The sequence below is a fragment of the Aotus nancymaae genome, unplaced genomic scaffold, assembly GCF_030222135.1.
Source record: "Aotus nancymaae isolate 86718 unplaced genomic scaffold, 86718_ANA_hifiasm-v0.15.2.pri h1tg000064l_0, whole genome shotgun sequence".
NCBI classification, from domain to species: Eukaryota; Metazoa; Chordata; class Mammalia; order Primates; family Aotidae; genus Aotus; species Aotus nancymaae.
Genome location: NW_026988478.1, coordinates 3,148,782 through 3,168,076, shown reverse-complemented (window position 1 = coordinate 3,168,076; position 19,295 = coordinate 3,148,782). Strand labels below are relative to the sequence as shown.

The window sequence follows — 19,295 nt, the reverse complement described above, 5'->3', positions numbered from 1 at the left end:
GGGGGAACTTTGTAGGATAGTGGATTAAGTTTAGTCATACACGTGTAAAGAAGTCTGAACAGTACCTGTTGCAGAAATGTTCAAATGTTAGCTATGTTAATCGTTGTTATTAATAACATGAACATTTGGTCTTCTTTCAGAATTGAGCACTTTGCCAGAATCTACAGTCAAAAAATTGGCATCAAAAAGGAAGTTCTTATGAAAACCTTGTGGGGAGATTACTATATAAATATGAAGGCTAAAAAGATTATGAAGGGTGATCAGGTAATGTGGTGTATGTCCCTTTTGATTATTCTTACCCTATGAAAACCTATACTGTAATATCTTTAATAAATGTGATTCACCTTTAATTTATGCAGGTGAGTTCATGAGGGATTTTTTACTGTATATAATTGGGAAAGGCTTACAAGTCTTATATATAGGTATTGTTCATATACAGTTCTTAGCTCTTTTAAGTATAGTGGGCAAAGAGCTGCTTTTTCTTTTCTTTTTTTTCCAGAAGACCAAAAATCTTTGATCTTGGGCACCTGAAAACACACATTTTGTGCCATGCACTTGTTTGTCTCTGTCACCATAAAGAGATGTCTCTTCTAGACATCCCTGTATGGTTCACACTGGACTTCTAGTCTCAGCTGAGGCCTTATCTCACCACATGCTGGTCATTGTACAGTGTAGATGGGGAGAGGTGGGTGCTCCCTGAAACCCCTTCTATACTTAGAAATGGTGTAGGAATGCTGTCATATGCCCTCTAAGGATACTTTTCTTGGAGCTTTATTTTTTTAATGTAAAAACCAGGTTTCATAAATTTATTCTCATTGAAAATCATATACATTGCTTTTTAGAAAGTACTCACAAGTATAAAGCCACAGCAAACAAAAAAATCAGAAGCCAGCACTGCTAGTAGATGGCTGTAATTTCTTTCATTCTTTTTACATAGATACATACATCCCTCAGTTGAGATTATGCTGTTTATACAATGGAGCTGCCTTTTTGCTTTAGTCATATCATGAACATCTTCCCTTGCCATTAAAAGCCTTTTTTATAAACAATATATTTAAAAGGGAATGACTATAGCTAAGTGGAAAGAGCATGCCTTGAGAGGTGACTCTGTGTTTGAATCTTGGCTCCACCACGTATTGGCTCTGTGACTTTTATCCCAGTTATTTTATCTGTAAAATTGAGATAATAGCACTTATAGGATAGTTATGATGATTATATGAAATAATTCAATAAGAACCCTGTTATTTTATTTTGTAAGAGCACTATCATTTATGTAATCATTCTCTTAAGATTGGACATCTTTTTTTTCAAATATTTTGATATGGTAAGTAGAGTTATGATAGACATCTTTCTGCATAAGTTTTATGCCTTCATGATGACTTTTTTTTAAACTGAGCATTCTAAGCCGATGACTTTTAATTTCTTAATACTGTTGCCAGTAGTTCTTCAGACAGGAGATATCAATTTATTAATATATCCCATCTCATGTATATGGAAGAGTATACACCTCAAGGTGCTCCTGCTATTAACTTTTTGCCTAGTTTGGTAAGAGAAATGATGGGTTTTTTTGGGTTTTCAAAATTTTCCTATCCTTGTGAACTTTTAGAAATATGTTTAAGAATACTTTGTTTCCTATAACATAATTTTAGACTGAAGTCCATGGAAAGAGCCTGCAGTGCAGAGTGAAGTTTTAGCTCTTGGCTTGGGTGCCTTGTGTATTTCTTTGGTGACAGCAGTGGTAGTATGACCCACAAATGGTCATATCACTTGTAAAGTCTCTGGTTCCCAGAGGAAAGAACAGTGGATTGTTATTGATTGTGGATTTTTGACTGTTTAGTACATTCTTATAATTACTTTCATCTACTTTATTTTTGAATAAATATTTTCAAGTAGAAATGAAACATATTGATGATAAAAGCATGTCAAGAAGGAATATATAAATGCCTATTAAATGTTCAGGAACTTACGCCCATATATTCTTTTGTACAGGCCAAAGGAAAGAAACCTTTATTTGTACAGTTGATCCTGGAAAATATATGGAGTTTGTATGATGCTGTCTTGAAAAAGTAAGGCTCTTACAACATTGTTTACTTTTAGGCATCTTTAGGCAGTATAATTTGGCTTACTTTCCAGTTTGATGAGTCATACTTCAGAAAGCTAAGATGGACTGAGAAAGTGAACAGAGCTTCTACAGATGAGTTGATTGCAGGGCTTGGAAATGTAATTTAAAGAAGTCTATGTAACCCCACTAAAGGGCGATGTTGGAGGGACAGGACAGCAATATCTTACAGAGTGCTGAGGTGAAGAGAGAAAAGGATGGAAAGAAACATTGGGCCTTTGCTTATGCAAACCCAGGTTTAAAAAATGGTTATTAAAGAACAAAAGGTGCTTGATACTAGGATCATTAATGGGGAACTTGGGAAATAACTCATCTGATACAAGTTTGCTATAGTAAATTTACTTTCTAAGTTATTCCTGAGATGGAATAATGACTTTTTAGCACTTATTTCTGAGACTGCTTTACCACTTGGTGTCACTTGCCTGAGGAGATTATGGAGAAGTGCTTCCTGAGAATTCTTAAAGAAGAATTCACTTGAACATATAAGAGTAGAGGTTGAGGAGGCCTCTTCTGTAGCAGGATTCCCTTCAATCATTTTTAGCTTTTTTTGAAAAAGTAACACATTAGGGTAAAAATATGCCAAATAATGTTGGGTTCCTTTTCCTCACTGCCTGTTTATATCTGCATATGACTTTTTCCCCTCCAATCTTGTGTTTACTATAGGGACAAAGAAAAAATTGATAAAATAGTGACTTCTTTAGGATTGAAAATTGGAGCCCGGGAGGCACGACATTCAGACCCTAAAGTTCAGATCAATGCCATTTGCAGTCAGTGGCTACCCATCTCCCATGCTGTTCTTGGTATCCTTTATTTTAATGGTTTCTAGTGAAGTAGTTTTGATAAAGCAAGAAAAAGCAATGTGTTATGGCAACCAGGAAATTTTCTGGAAATAACATTCAATCCAAAATAAGTCTTCTGTGCTTAGTTTTCTACCATGAAACTATATTAAATACTTTAATGATTAATACACTAATACTAATTTGTGTTAACATTACTAATAGTGAACTCTTAGACACTTCTTTTTATGTTTGTTTAGTAATCTGTAAAAATAAAAATGTTTGCACTAAGATTTAAATATAGGTAGATGATTTAGATGTTTGTGTTAGATAACTGTTTCATTTCAAGATCACCTGTAGCCGACCTGCTAAGCTCTGTTCTCATTTGTTCCATGCGCATCAGTAAGTATCTGTCGTGCGGATCATTTCTGAGCTTTAAGGAGTTTGTGAACTCCCTGAAACTGTATGCATGTTTTCAGATGTGATGCATAAAGCAGTGTTGCCTTATAGCACAGGCATTTTCTGTATGGACAGACTTTGTTACCTCAATATTCAGTGCATAGAGTGAATCTTTGCCTTGGTGGGAGGCACTGGCTCAAGGTTTTGAGTCCTTAACAACAGACTTCAGCTATGGTGTGTCAGAAACTTCCTAGTCCCCTTGATATCACAGCCGAGAGAGTGGAGAGACTGATGTGCACAGGATCACAAACATTTGACTCTCTTCCACCAGAAACTCAAGCACTGAAAGCAGGTGAGGAAAGATGGACCTGTTGAAATATACCTTGTCGTTGACTGTTCTCCATCCAGGCAGCTCTAGACCAATTTGCGGAATGCCAGATTGCTAAATGGCCAGTTTGCCAAATGTCCACTTCTACAAATGAACAATTTCACAAATGATCATTTCACCAGTTTTGCTTCCCACCCGCCACCCAAAGGTTTTCTTATCATAGCCATTTTGTTCAGCCAGTAGGGTGAGAGACCAGCAACTTCCTGTACACATGCTCCTCATGAGAAAAGAAACTCCCATTCTGGGGCTTTGTAGGCTCCGTGAAATTTGTCCCTATGTATTTTCTTGTCTCTAATTCTTTTCCTCCAGTTCTATTGCTTTTGTAACTCTGCCCCCAAACCATTACACTGTTGTTCTTGGCATCACTGTTGACTTTCGCTTTGTTAAATCTAATGGCCAGTTTTCAGTCTTCACACGACTAGATCTGTCGCTAGCATTTGACGCAGTCGATCACTCCTCCTCCTTGAAGCACTTTCTTCCCTTGACTCCTAGGCTTCCACTGCTTCCATTCCCTTGCTTCTGCTTTTCTTCCTGTCTGCCTGGCTGCTTATCCTTAATAATCTCTTTTTGTGATTCCTCCCCATCTCCGTGGCTTTTTAATGTTGAGGTGCCCCAAGCAAGGTTCAAGTCTTTGACCCTCTATCTATTTTACCTGCAGTCACTCTTTTAATAATCTCATCCAATCTCAAGACTTTAAATGACAACTACATACTCATAATTTACACAATTGTATCTCCAGAGAATATCTGTTTTCTGGACTCCAGAACTCCCTCTCCACTCTGCTATCTAAGAAGCATCTCAACTTAACGTGTCCCAAACTGGGTATTTTATCCCCAAGCCTGCTCACCAAGTCATTCCCATCTCAGTTAGGGGCACCTCCATCTTTTCATTTACCCAGTCCAAAAACCTTGGAGTCGTCTGTGGCCCTTATATTTATCTCACACTCCTACATCCAGTCCATCAGCAAATCGTCTATTCTTCCTTTGAAATACAGAATTCAACTACTTCCCAATGTTTTTACTTCTGCCTCCCTGGGTCAAGCAACAACCATCTCTCACCTCGTTATTTTAATCGTTTAACAAGTATCCCGGCCAGGGAGGATGGCTCATGCCTATAATCCCAGCACTTTAGGAGGCCAAGACAGGTGGATCAAAAGGTCAAGAGATCAAGACCATCCTGGCCAACGTGGTGAAACCCCATCTCTACTAAAAATACAAAAATTAGCTGGGCATGGTGGCACGCTCCTGTAGTCCCAGCTACTCTGGAGGCTGAGGCAGGAGAATCACTTGAACCTAGGAGGCAGAGGTTGCAGTGAGCTGAGATCACATCACTGCATTCCAGCCTGGCACTGGAATGAGTGAGACTCCATCTCCCAAAAAAAAAAAAAAAAAAGGAGAAAAGAAAAAAAAACTAGTATCCCTGCTTCTGATCTTGATTCCTGTTAGTGTTTTCTCAATATTGCAGACAGAGTGATCCTCTTAAGATATGTCAGGGCATGTCAAAGCTTCCACTGGCAAAACTTCTGATACGTGTTTGGTTCTTACTTCCTGTGGTTTTCTTTTTTCTTGTTTAAGTTTTCCTGTTGAATTCTTTGTATACAAATTATTTTAACATGAGGTGATGGAGTCGTTTTAAAAACATTCATTAACCAATGGTTTTATACCTCCAATATAAGTTAAAGAAAATGTTCATATGTTAATATGAAATTGTGTTAAAATTTAATGTATTTAGGGAGAATTGGTATCTTCATAGTATTGAATCTTTATTTCTAAACATTTGTTAATATCATAATACAGTATTTTTATACATTTATATTCTAACTTGTTATTGTGGAGGAGTAGAAAAGCTATTGATTTTTATGTATTTTGTTAACAAGCTACCTTGTTGATTGTTTGGCTTTTGGTAACACTCCTTGATTCTATCTTTTCTGTACTTTATACAGTGAAAATGTATTAGGGCTTATGGTAGGTGGTTAAGCTCATTGCATAGCTTTAGCTTTCATAGAAGATCCCTCACTTTGTCAAATTTGCTGCTTTTCTTGCCTTATTTCTGCCAACTCTGTTTGCTCTTGCTCTGCTATTCTTTCCTAGCAATCTTATGCTTTTCTAATTAAAATCTTTATCATAGTTGGAAAAAGTTATGAACTTCTTATGTATTTAGATGATGCCATGATCTAAACATTTTGTTTTCCAGAAAAATCTGTTTTTTTAAATAATGGAAAAAAATAGTGACATTTTTACTTCCTATTTGTTTAGCTTTTATGAAATGTGGAAGTGAGGACACTGCTCCAGTTATTATATTTGTTTCCAAAATGTTTGCAGTTGATGCTAAGGCCTTGCCTCAGAATAAGCCAAGGTAAGGGAAAGGGGAAAGTTGGGCTGGGTTAGGAATATGGCGTATGTTTGGTGGGATGTAGTTGGGGTGTGGGTGAGGGGGCACAGATAATGCTTTTCCTCCTCAACCCAGAATTCACATCAAGCCAATCCCCAGGGTAGCACACAATTTGTACAGAAATGTGTCGTTTTGTGATATCTCTGTAAGAGAAAGCTGTTGAAATCAGCTCTGGGACATTGAATTGAACTGATGTAAGTTTGAAGAGTAGTGTTAATAGTAGTAGCAACAGTTAAGTTTTATTGAACATGTCAGGTGAGTTCTAATCTCAGCCTGCCTTGTCGCATCTAATTCTGTCTACCTCAGTAGAGATTATGACTGTATGAGTATTTCTGCTTCCCTGTGTGTATTATGTGTGTATGGTGTGGTGGGTGTGGGAGAGGAATCTTTCTTATGTTGCAGAGTCTTGGGGAGTCTATCTCTTCTACATTTTCTGTTTTTCATGTGTGTTGCCCTCCTTCTGTCTCTGCTGCCTTCCCCACTAGTTAGATTCTGTTCATCTCTTGTGGATATTGTTGCAGCAACCTCCCAGCTGGTTCTCCTGCCCCATCTTTAGTTCCACCAGTTCCACCGATTCACTTGGCATTCTTCCTTGAGAGTGATCTTTATAAGATTCAGCTATGAAGATGTAAGTTTCTTGCTGAAAATCCCTTAATGATTTTCACTGCCTTGAGCAGTTTTGATTCAAGTGTGAAGTGTTGGCGATGATTTCAGTGGTACTTAGGGAAACAAGTTTTAATTTAATTAGTTGTCATATTTATTTTCATGTGTATCGCCTATGTATGTCAAGTGATAAAGCTTTTACAGTAATGAGATTTTAAAGTTTTATTGAGTAAAATGTCCACTTATGTAAGTATTAAATAATATGCAGATATAGCAGAAGTCATGAAAATGATATGTGAGTGACTAAAGGTCAGATCATCAGCCTGCAAAAGAAACTTGACCTGTCTTAGTGGCATTTCAGACCCAGCGTGACCTGACCCCAAACCATGTTTTGACTAGATTTTTATTTCTGTTTCTCTAATATACTAGTTTCTCTTATACACTAGTGTCTGAACAAATGTCATATCTTTGCTTGTGCTGTTCCTTCATCTAAGAAGCCTTCTTTTCTTCTGATAAAATTCTGTTTGTCCTTCAGGAGAAAGGTTATGTATTGTTTTTAGTGATTTGGACATTCCCTAGTGATTTGGACATGGGAGTATTCAATAATTTTTGCCCTGAAGATAAAGAATAGATGAATGAGTAAATGAAGAGTGAATGAATGAATATCCGAATGAGGGAATGAACAGGTCAGTGAATGGGTGAATGAGTGGCTAGATGAGTGAGTAAATGAGTGAATAATGGAACGAATGAATGTCTAATTTTGTATTGAGGCTACTCCTAGATAGTATTTCAGTGCTACATGTAGTAACAATTTCTTGTAGTAACAGTTTTAGGAGATTGAATGTTTTTGGCTGTTGGGAGTATCTGAGAGATTCCAGTAGAATCATTTCAGAAAATATCAGAGAATTGGAAATTTACTGTTAAGATTTCAAATATATGTATTTATGTCATTTAAAATTCCTGCCTCTTCACATCCTTCATTTTCTTACTGATGAATAATAGTATTATTATGCCTCCACTCTTAATTACATTTTTTGTGAACATTTTTCTTAATAATTCATCATATGCTTTTCTGATTTTAGTATATTTCTAGGAGTGCAGTTGATTCCATTCCATGAAGTTGTTTACTGATTTTTTTGTCTTTTTTTTTGAAAAAGAATAAAGAAGAGGAGGAAAAAGGAAGAGAAAGAGAGAGAGAGAATGGGAGTATTGCTTTCTTGCCCAGGCTAGAATGCAGTTTAGTAATGGGTATTGAAAACCTCTTTTATACCATTAATTATACTTGATGTAAACAGGAAGGAATAAGGGAAGAAAATCACAAACGAGCAGCCAACCAATATTTCATTTAAACCTATGAAATGCTATGCGATTACTGAGGAGTGATTTACTTCCAATTATGTAGTCAGTTATGGAATAGGTGTGAGGTGGTAATGTATGTTTTATGTATTTGAAGTGGAGAGTTCTATAAATGTTTATTAAGTTTACTTGTTCCGGGTCTGAGTTCAAGGCCTGGATGTCCTTGTTAATTTTCTGTCTCGTTGATCTATAAAATCGTTAGCTTTTCTTGTTACATTGATCCTTTTGCCATTATGTAATGTCCTTCTTTGCCTCTTTTGATCTTTGTTACTTTAAAGTCTACTTTATCAGAGGCGAGAATTGCATCTCCTGCTTTTTATTTGTTTATTTTTACTCTCTGATTGGTTGATAAATCTTCCTCCTTCTCTTTGTTTTGAGTCTTTGTGTATCGTTGCATGTGAGATGGGTCTGGATGCAGCATAGCAATGGGTTTTGGCTTTTTATCCAATTAGAATATATATAACTTTAATACTAGCATTTGATGCTAGCTGGCTGTTTTGCCCATTAGTTAGTGTAAATTTTTCGTTGTGTTAATGTTCTTTTCTTTTTGATATATTTTTGGAAAGGCTGATATTGGTTGTTCCTTTATATGTATAGTGCTTCTTTCAGAAGCTCTTGTAAAGCAGGCCTGGTGGTGGTGAAGTCTCTAAGTACTTGTTTGTTCGCAAAGGATTTAATTTTTCCTTCGATTATAAAGCTTAGTTTGGCTGGATAGGAAATTCTGGGTTGAAAGTTCTTTTCTTTAAGGATGTTAAATATTGGTCCCCACTCTTTTCTGGCTTGTAGGGTTTCTGCTAAGAGATCTGCTGTAAGTCTGATAGGTTTCCCTTTGTGGGTAACCTGACCTTTCTCTCTGGCTGCCCTTAGTATTTTCTCCTTCATTTCAACCCTAATAAATCTGGTGATTATGTGCCTTGGGGTTGGTCTTCTTGAAGAATATCTTTGTGGTGTTCTCTGTATTACCTGGAGTTGAATATTACCCTGCCTTGCTAGGTTGGGAAAGTTTTCCTGAATGATATCCTGAAGAGTATTTTCCAACTTGGATTCATTCTCTTCGTCACATTCAGGTACACCTATCAAACGTAAATTAGCTCTTTTCACATAGTCCCATATTTCCTGGAGACTTTGCTCATTCCTTTTCATCCTTTTTTCTCCAATCTTATCTTCTCGTTTCATTTCACTGAGCTGGTCCTCGACTTCTGATGTCCTTTCTTCTACTTGATCAATTCGACTGTTTAAACTTGTGCATGCTTCGCGAAGTTCTCGTGTTGTGTTTTTCAGCTCCATCAATTCACTTATATTCCTCTCTAAATTGTCCATTCTCGTTAACATTTCGTCAAACCTTTTTTCAGGGTTCTTAGTTTCTTTGCATTGGGTTAGAACAAGTTCTTTTAATTCACAGAAGTTTCTTATCACCCACGTTTTGAAGCCTGCTTCTGTTATTGGAACACACTCGTAATCTATTAAGCCTTGTTCCGTTACTGATGAGGAATTGCGATCCCCTGTAGAGGGAGAGGCATTCTGATTTTGAGTATTCTCTGCCTTTTTACACTGATTTCTTCCCTTCATTATATATTTATCCCTCTGTTGTCTTTGTAATTACCGACTTTCTAACTAGGTCTCTGAGCAGACGTCCAACTTGTTGATTCCCAGCGCCGAAATCTGAGCAGTCCACTGCGCCGGCCAAAATAGCGGTGTTAAGATTGATGGTGCTTTTCTGCCTGGGAGTCTCCGGACTCTGCACCAAAAACTGGCGTGCTAAGGCACCAGCAAAACCACCGCGCCGGCCACAAGAGTCGCCCTGGCGACACGTGGGGCTCCTCTGCTGGGAATCTCCTGGTCCGTGAGCAACTAATATTCGTCTGAAAGTGTGGCGTCCTCTCGTTCTCTGCTCTTTCACTGGGAGCTAGGAGCCCGAGCTGCTATTGATCAGCCATCTTGGATCTCTCTCCCGTCATTTTTTTATTTAACCAATATATCGGTTTCAGCAGTTGTTATGTAATAATATAGTGTTTTCAGGTATTCCTGAAGATCATCATTACTTTGTTCTTTTCCATCTTCTAGCTGATTTTTTTTCATTTAGGTTTTATTGTTTTTAAAATTTGGGGAAACGTACCATTGGAAATTGGTTTGATAGCATTTTCATCTATAGTGTATTAGATATACAAGCCAGGAATAGCAGAGTATTATTTTCCTTTAGTATAGAGTACAGTGTATTAGTGATATGTGCCAGGGAGAAAAGTAAGGCAGGAAACGGGATTAGGCACCCACAAAGCCTAAAAAAGTTTTCCCCTGACTTAACAAAGATGCTGACCTTTACTCACTGCTCAGCAGTGCTGCTTTGGTTGTAAATGAAGTGTGGGATGTTACAGGACTTTCACCTCTGTTCTTGTGTTTTTGCCTCTTTTCTTTGCCCCTTCAAATTCGCCTTCCAATCTGACATTTGACTCTTCAGTCAACATTCTCACCTCTGGTCTCCTTCATCTCAGTATTAGTGACTATTGTCCCTTCAGGAAGTAACCTCCATGGTTAGTTTAACTTGACATAAATAACTTACCTCTCACAGCTGTTTCCTTACTAGTAGGGCCCCATTTTCTTCTAATTAAATTTCTCCTTGTTCTTAACAAATACTGGATACACAATGGGTACTTTTTACACATCCTTGCTGATTACTATCTGCTTTGTTCCTCTCTAACGTCATTCCTAGTGCCCACAACAGTGCATGGCGCACAGTAGTTGTTAACTGGGTGGATGGTTAGATACATAAATAGACAGCAAGCATTTATACAGTTGATGCTTACTTAATGACTGTACATGCTGATTATTCCAGATCACTTCATGACTTAGGCAGAGGAGGATTTAATCTGCAAGGGGAACAAATACACTTATTTTCTCACTCAAACTAAAATGAAACCACATTTACTTCAGATGATGATTTTATCATCTTTAATTTTTTCTGAAGGCAAGACACAACATGATGATAATGAACATAGACTTTAGAGCCACACAGATCTGGAGTTGAATTATGGCTCCTCCATTTAATATCTGTGTGACTTCGGGTCAGATTACTTAAGTTTTCAAAGTCTCCTTTTTCTTATATGTAAAATAGGAATATGATATCTATTTTATTTAATTCTTGTGATCAGTTGTGTGCTATAATATATGTGAAGTGATTAACACAGTCTCTGGATCGTCGTGATAAACCCATTGGAAGAGACCATTTCTCTTTAGATGCTAGCAGATACCTTTGGTATTTTTTCCTCCCTACACTAACAATAAAAATGTGTCTGCATTTATATTTTAATTCACACTTGACAGATATTCTTATGAGTTTTTAGCAAAAGTCTAGAAACAAGAAAAGTTGTCTATGGATTGGTTGAAGAAACAGCTAGCGTGCTCAGCCTAGGGAAAAGAAGGGATGGGGGAAGGCATGAACGCAGGTGATTCAAAGGAAACGGGAGGGAAGCAGGTTTGTTAAGATGTTGCTCCAGAGGACCAACTGCAAGCATGGCTAGAAATTGTGAGGAAGCAGAGTTCATTCTCTATTTGAAAGTTCTGACATTTAGAGCTTCCTGTAATGAGGAGCTTGTGTCTTGCAGTGGTGGTGTGGCCTCCTAGTGCCATCGGTTTTGATTTCCTAATGAGACACCTGACCAAGCCAGGCTCAAGGATTGTTTCTCATGGTTTTGTATTCTATTGCACAGCCCAGTGACCTGCAGCAGAGTGGGTCTGAGCAGAAGGGCCTACTCTTGGAATTGAACTCATCGATTTTGAGGGACAGGTGCTAAGGAAGGCAGAACTAGTGTGTAGTGGACACTAGGACTAGAGAAGTCTTGTCTAGCAGACAGGTATCTGAAGAGTATAGCAGTGGACAGTCAGTGATTTAAGCAGTCACCTTCCAGGTTAGCTTACATGAAATAGGTAGAAGGAGTTGGCCACTTTGCATCAGGAGCCCTAGGGTATGTGGCCATTTGGAAGGCCTATGCAGAATGACTACTTGCATGGCTTCTAGTGCTTAGGGAGAGAGGAGGGGAATATGGCATGGCAAGGTGGAGATGAAGGTTATCAGTTAGGTGTGAGGGCTGAGATTGGGGAAGAAAGCAGGAATCATAATGTCACGGGAGAGAGACACAAAGTGTTGGGACAAGGAAGAGTTGTTCAGCTTCCAGAGCTGGAGCATAAAGTTGGGACCAGAGGATTAGCCTGAGTGCTTTGATGCTCAGTCCCGGAGTATAGGGCTAAAGATGCTGTTATTCTACCAGCCTTAGGACATGGATTGGTCTTGTTCATGTGTTGGGGTTGAGCATGCAGGTAGGTTCATAAGGACTTCTACATGGGAAGGGATCCAAGTCCTAGGAAGCAGTCTACCTGCCTAGTTTCTACCTTTCAAACCCAAACTCCGAAACAGAATGCCCATTTGTATTTGACTTAGTGCTCCCCTTTTGCCAAGACCTTTTTAGTATTAAAACTCTAAATACCTTCTCTGTGTCCTGACAGACATGAGGGTAATTCTTTAGGAGAAAGAATTTAATTACCTCGCTTACCTCCTCTCATTCTCACCCCCAGAGAAAACCACACATACACACCCACATACTCCCTTTCTTTGATGGTACTTCTTGGGTCTAACACAGTGGCTGATCATTTCAGTTCGACCTTCTAGTCCTGATGAATTGCCAGTACTCATCCTGAACCCTTCGTCTTGAACCCCAGTTATTGAGGCCTTATGCCTGTTTCCCTGCCAGGGCTGTTCCATGCCCTGATATCTGTCACTGTTTCCCTTCCTTCTTCCTGTTCTTTGCCTATTCCAGAAGGAATATAGGTATCTGAAAAAGGTTCCATACTATTGTACATTGCTCCATTTGGGGACTTGGGCTCTTGCACGTCAGTTCATAAGCTCAGAATAGTTGGGACACAGCATTATTAGAGGCTGATAGGCCCTCTCGTATTGCTACAGATAGGGAGAGGACTTGTAGAAAACTGCCTGGAATGGAGCTGGGACCAATCTTCATCTTATCCAGCCATATCAATACTTGCTATTTCCCTACTTTATGAATAAACTGAGAGATGCTTGATGTTGCCAGATGATAACATATTTGTGATATCCTGTAGGCCTCTCACTCAAGAAGAAATTGCTCAGAGACGTGAGCGTGCAAGACAAAGGCATGCAGAGAAGCTTGCAGCAGCGCAGGGACAGGCACCCTTGGAGCCCACCCAAGATGGGAGTGCCCTTGAAACATGTCCAAAAGGAGATGAGCCAAGAGGTATAGCTTTCCTAAGCAGGCTCTGTTGCAAAGTGTTTGCCTTTTTGCTTAACTTGGGACACTCATCCTTTAGTTCTTGAGTTTTTTAAGCTTTAATCATAGTTTTTGTCAATATTCTTTTCATTCTTGGTGTTTTGTTTTGTTTTTTTTTTTCTGAAACTGGACCAAACATCATATTCACTCTTCCTTTTGTGTTTCCAGGCAGTTCTTGAATTAAAGAGGGCATTCTTGGCACTAATTATCTTTTTGTTTCTGGCAGGTGACGAGCAACAGGTGGAAAGTATGACCCCTAAACCTGTGCCCCAGGAGGAAAACAACCATGAGTCTTTTATTGCATTTGCTCGAGTGTTCAGTGGTGTGGCTCGAAGAGGAAAGAAAATTTTTGTCCTGGGGCCCAAATACAGTCCTCTTGAGTTTTTACGAAGGGTAAGAATTGAAAGTAAAACATTTGAATATTGTTTCTCAAGGGTCTGATATCTTTTCACATTTGATTGGGACTGGTGATGATCTTATTGGTAGACTTACTTTGTCTCTGGCAAGGCACACTTGAGTGACTCTTTGTATCTCCTTTGGTGTTGCTTTGATAACATTTGTCATGTATGTCTCAATTAGTAGCATTTAGGAAATCAATTCAGTATGTGAACCAAAGTTTCAGGCCTTATTTAATTATAAGGCTTTTCTTTTCAAGGCAAGAATCACCTGTGGTTGGAGAAAAGAACTGCTAAGAGAAGATGTCATGCTGGAGTCAGGGCAATGGCTGATCTTTGAGAAATGGGAAGTTCCAAAAACTAGTTGGCTCAAGCCAGAGGTATGGGCAGTGAGCAGGTAATGGGCAGAAGTTGCATGGCACACAGACCCTGAGACTGTTCAGGAGAGTCTGTAAGCAGGTGAGCAGGCAACATCTAAAAATGCCTGAGCCAAGGGGCAAAACAGATCACAGGATAGAGATATCTCAAAACATTTTTGGAAGTAAGCAAGATATATACATCGTAATTAAATCATAGAGGTCATGGGATGAAGACGATGCCAGAGGTCCAGGTAGCCAGTCTGGATCAGCACAAAGCAGTAAGTTAGGAAACTGTCAGCTGGCACTGTGGAGCATCATCACAAGCAGAAAAGCACATGCTCCTTTCTGTGCAGGAAGCAGCCTATCTGTAGATAAACCAGGGAAGCTGTGGTACTTGGCTACAAGTGAGAGAAAAGGAGATAGCAATTGAAGAAAGTCTCTGCCATCAGTTTTTCTTTGCCTTCAATGCTTTTTCCATCAGTTTTAGCAGTTTAATCCTTGGAGAGTACAGTGCTGTGTGGCAGTTAAGCAGTCTTTATTAAGTTATGGCATGTTCTAATATAGCAAGAAGGGGCACAACACTTGGTGTGCCTAGGGTTATACTTTTTGGGAGTCTGAATATGATATATGTATAAAAACTCATCTATGATTATCTTGGCTTAGACATAATTGATAGTTTGCTGTTTCTCAGTAAGGGTAAAGTGTCAATTTTTTTATTTTTTTGTGAAAGTAAATGAGTAAGAAATTGTTATTTAGTGAAACACTGGTTTATTTGCCATTACAAATTCCATGAACAACCCGATTTATCTCTGCATAGTGTGTCTTTGCTGCAGGTTGAAATCAGTTGCTTATGTGTCTCATGTCTTAAGCAGGAATGATACAATAAATTGACAGTGCAAATGGCTTCTTATTTCAGTAATCAGAGCACCATAAAACCTAATTCCAACTGCTTAAAAAAAAAAAACGGTGGCGGGGCGCGGTGGCTCAAGCCTGTAATCCCAGCACTTTGGGAGGCCGAGGCGGGTGGATCACGAGGTCAAGAGATCGAGACCATCTGGTCAACATGGTGAAACCCCGTCTCTACTTAAAATACAAAAAAATTAGCTGGGCACGGTGGCACCTGCCTATAATCCCAGCTACTCAGGAGGCTGAGGCAGGAGAATTGCCTGAACCCAGGAGGCGGAGGTTGCGGTGAGCCGATATCGTGCCATTGCACTCCAGCCTGGGTAAAAAGAGCGAAACTCTGTCTCAAAAAAAAAAAAAAAAAAAGGTGAAATATTTCAGACCTACTCCCAAAGTCACCCCTACCCAGAATTTGTGTTTATCCTTTGTGTTAGTTTTCTGTTACTGCATATTACAGATTACAACACATTTAGCAGCTTCAAACATTACACATTTTATTATCTCAGTTTCTGTGGGTTAGGAAAGCAGACATGGCTTAGCTGCATCTTCTTAGAGTCTCACAAAGCTGCAGTCAGAATGTTGGCCAGGCTGCATTCTCCTCTGGAGGATTGACTGATGAAGAACCTGCTTCCAAGCTCGCTAAAGGTTGTTGACAGAATTCCTATATTTGCACCTGTAGAACTGAGAGTCTCACATTTTTTCTGGCCATTGGCTGCCCTCAGCTCCTAGAGGCCACCTACAGTTTCTTGTCATGTGGACCTTCCCAACTTGGAGACTTACTTCATCAAACCATACAGGAGACTAGAATACATCTAGTAAGACAGAGTCCTGTATGATGGTATAGAATCACAGTGTGACGTCCCATCACCTTTGTCATATTCTGTTTGTTAGAAGAAGCAAGTCACAGGTCCCACTCACACTCAGGGGAAGGAGGTTTCTAAACAAAGGTGTGAACACCAGGAAGCAAGCATCATGGGAGGGCACCTTTAGTCCGTCTGCCACATCCTTCTTTTGCTTTTCTTGATAGTTTACAACCTGTGTATGCATTTCTAAAGAATATTGTCACATTTGCATGCTTTTGAAACTTTGTATAAATGGAATTTTACTGTAGTTGCTCTACAACTTGCCTTTTTTTAACTTAACAATTTGTTTATTGTTCACTGTGGCATCGGATTCCTTTATTTAAATGTACATTTTATTTACACACTTTTTTGGTCACTGTATATTTACTGCTTTCGTTTTATTTTGCAAATCTAAGTAATACTATCTTGTTTTTTGGTAAATATCTCCTTATGCACATTTACAAGAAATTCTAGGGAATATACCTATAGTGGAGTTGCCTTGGTAATCTTCTGCTTAGCAAGATACTTCCAATTTGTTTTCCAAAGCAGTTTTGATTTATACTCCCAATAGGAGTGTTTAACAGTTCCCGTTATTCCACATGCTCACCAAAATTTGGTTTTGTTAGGCTTTTCATTTTTGCCAGTCTGATGGGTATGATATGGTGTTTCGCACTTTTAGTTTACACTTTCCTTGTTACTCCTTTAACATGTTTATCGATCAATTTTGTGATCTCGTGTGAAGATATTAATAGTTCTTGGAGTCATTTTCCTGTTTTTCTATTATGCTACTTTATTGTTTTAAATACTGCTTTTTAGATGTCTTTTGTATATTCTGGATACTAATTTCTTGTCAGTTTGAGTTTTGCAAATTTCTTCTCCAGTGTAAAATTTGTTTTGACTTTCTGTTTGGTACCTTTTAATAGGCAGAAGTTCTTAATTTAAATGTAGTCCAATTATCATTTTATGGGTTTTGCTTTTTGTATCTTAAGCAAATTGAAATTAAGTCTATATTGAAGTCACAAAACTTTCTCTTAAAAGCTTAATATTTTACCTTTCATGTTTAAATATTCAATCTTTGTGAAGAAGGGATCCAAGTTCATTTTTTCCTCATATAAATGTCCAACTGTTGTAACATCATTGAATAGTCCATCTTCATTCACTAATTTGCTTTGTCCACTCTGTCATAAATCAGATTATTACCTATATACATAGATCTGTTTCTGGACTAATTTTATTTTTTCTGTTTGTCTCTGTCTCTGTTCAGTGCTCTTCATTTCTAAATGTTTTGACATCAAAAAGGCCTAATCCCTTTACCATGTTTTTCTTTGTTAGTGTCTTGTTTGTTCCCGACTCTTTGCTCCTGTGTATCAGGTTTACAGTCTGCTTGTCAACTTCTGTGAAAAGCCTGTTGAGGCTTTGATTGGAATTACTTTATGTCCATACACCTATTTAGCTTGAATCAACATTTTATAATACAAGATCTTTCCATCCATGAATGTATTGGGTTTATTTATCTACTTAGGTCATTTTAAATGTTTTTCATAAAGTTTTACAGTTTTTTTTTTTTTTTTTTTTTTTTTTTTTTGGACAGAGTTTCGCTCTTGTTACCCAGGCTGGAGTGCAATGGCGCGATCTCGGCTCACCGCAACCTCCGCCTCCTGGGTTCAGGCAATTCTCCTTCCTCAGCCTCCTGAGTAGCTGGGATTACAGGCACGCGCCACCATGCCCAGCTAATTTTTTGTATTTTTAGTAGAGACGGAGTTTCACCATGTTGACCAGATGGTCTCGATCTCTTGACCTCGTGATGCACCTGCCTTGGCCTCCCAAAGTGCTGGGATTACAGGCAAAGTTTTACAGTTTTATTTATAAAGAGGTTTGATCCTTTTTGTTAGATATATTACCAGCTATCTTATATTTTGTTGCTAATCCAAAAATCATTGTTTTAAATATACATATTTTCCATTTCTTGCTATTTATTCTATTTATGCATTTTCTATTCCTAATTATGGAAGTATAATTAACTTTCGATCTTGCATTTTTGCCACCTTGCTAAGCTGTCTTACTAATTATAGTTTATCTGTAGCTTGTTTTAAGTGGACAGTCATACTGAGTAGATGATTCTATTTCTTTCTATTCGGTTCTTATAATTTTTATTTCTCTGCAGCCTGTCTTTAGAGCTACTTTGAGTTGTCACTGTTTCAGAACACATACATTTAGATGTAATATGTGCCTGAAAGGTCATCATTTTCGTGAAGTTTCTAGAGTCTACCCTAGCACAAGAACCTCTCCTTCCTCTGAACCTTTATAAATTGACTTGCCTGTACTACTTTTTTGTTAGTCACTCTGTGCTTGCGATGCTAATCATCTTTGTATATGTTGTATCTTAGCCATTTTTTCTCTTTCATAGCATCAGGGCAGCACCCGAGGCCTATGAGCACCAAAGATAGGTTGATTGTTTGATTGAAATGCTTTCTGGGTACTTCCATTTATATAGTAGATATATTTCTTAAGACTTCACACAATGCAAAACTTGAATCATTTAAGACAGAATTTCATAAGAATAAATATGATATACTGGGAGCTAATAAATCGAATATACTTGTACTTGTAGTATATTTTTGCTGTAAATGTACTCTGTCCTCTCATTAGTGTTCCTAATGTTTCATAGCATGCTCTCCAAATGAACAATATAGCATATAATAGCAGTTTGGTTTTTTTGTTTTGTTTTGTTTTTGGCATTTTTATCATATCTAACTACCTTTACAAAGTTATTTTTATGTGTTACTTGGCACTAACACCAGCCCTTGTTGAATACTTGAAGAACATTATAATAAGAGTAAAACAACTTTAAATGATAATAGTAATAATGAGTGTTCAAATAATAGCGCAGTAGTCACCAGAACTGGTGTATGATGTGGTTCACATACATAACTTAACAAGGGGCTGTGGGGATCAGCTAAATTGGCAATACCAGCTCACAACAGAATTTATATTACTTACCCATAAAGCTTATGATTGAATGGGAATCTGAACAATTTTTTAGTATTTGAGAGGTTTCAGTATTTAAAATTTTATTCTTAAAGTGAGACTTATATTTTCTCACACCATTTCAAATATTCATATTTCAGGTTTACATGAAATGTTGCTGTACCATATCTGACCGATGAATAAAAATAACTTTATGAATACCAATTAATGCTTCCAAATGCCTCCTAACTTGTCTTCAATCATTTTTCTTTGCCCAGGTACCATTAGGCTTCTCAGCTCCACCAGATGACCTCCCCCCAGTCCCCCACATGGCATACTGTGCTCTGGAAAACCTGTATCTTCTGATGGGAAGAGAACTGGAATATCTAGAGGAGGTACCTCCAGGAAATGTGCTAGGTAGAGTAATGCTGTTTATGATATCCATATTCTATTCTGGGAGGTTATCTAACATGTCACTGAAAATTTAGTGAAATTTTTGAAGG

The 19,295-nt window shown here is 38.1% G+C and overlaps 1 protein-coding gene across 2 annotated transcripts in view; it reads left to right on the top strand.

The window, feature by feature from the left end:
- Positions 1 to 19,295, top strand: part of EFL1 (elongation factor like GTPase 1) — a 127,226-nt gene that overhangs the window by 26,641 nt on the left and 81,290 nt on the right. For both annotated transcript variants that reach the window (XR_001106997.2, XM_012449458.2), the window contains exons 8-15: positions 141 to 264; positions 1,990 to 2,066; positions 2,783 to 2,919; positions 3,524 to 3,646; positions 5,938 to 6,037; positions 13,142 to 13,293; positions 13,553 to 13,719; positions 19,071 to 19,209. Coding sequence is in view for 1 of the 2 variants with exons in the window: in XM_012449458.2 (XP_012304881.2) it covers positions 141 to 264; positions 1,990 to 2,066; positions 2,783 to 2,919; positions 3,524 to 3,646; positions 5,938 to 6,037; positions 13,142 to 13,293; positions 13,553 to 13,719; positions 19,071 to 19,209 (1,019 nt within the window). In the remaining variant the exon portion in view is untranslated. The remainder of the gene's footprint in view (positions 1 to 140; positions 265 to 1,989; positions 2,067 to 2,782; positions 2,920 to 3,523; positions 3,647 to 5,937; positions 6,038 to 13,141; positions 13,294 to 13,552; positions 13,720 to 19,070; positions 19,210 to 19,295) is intronic.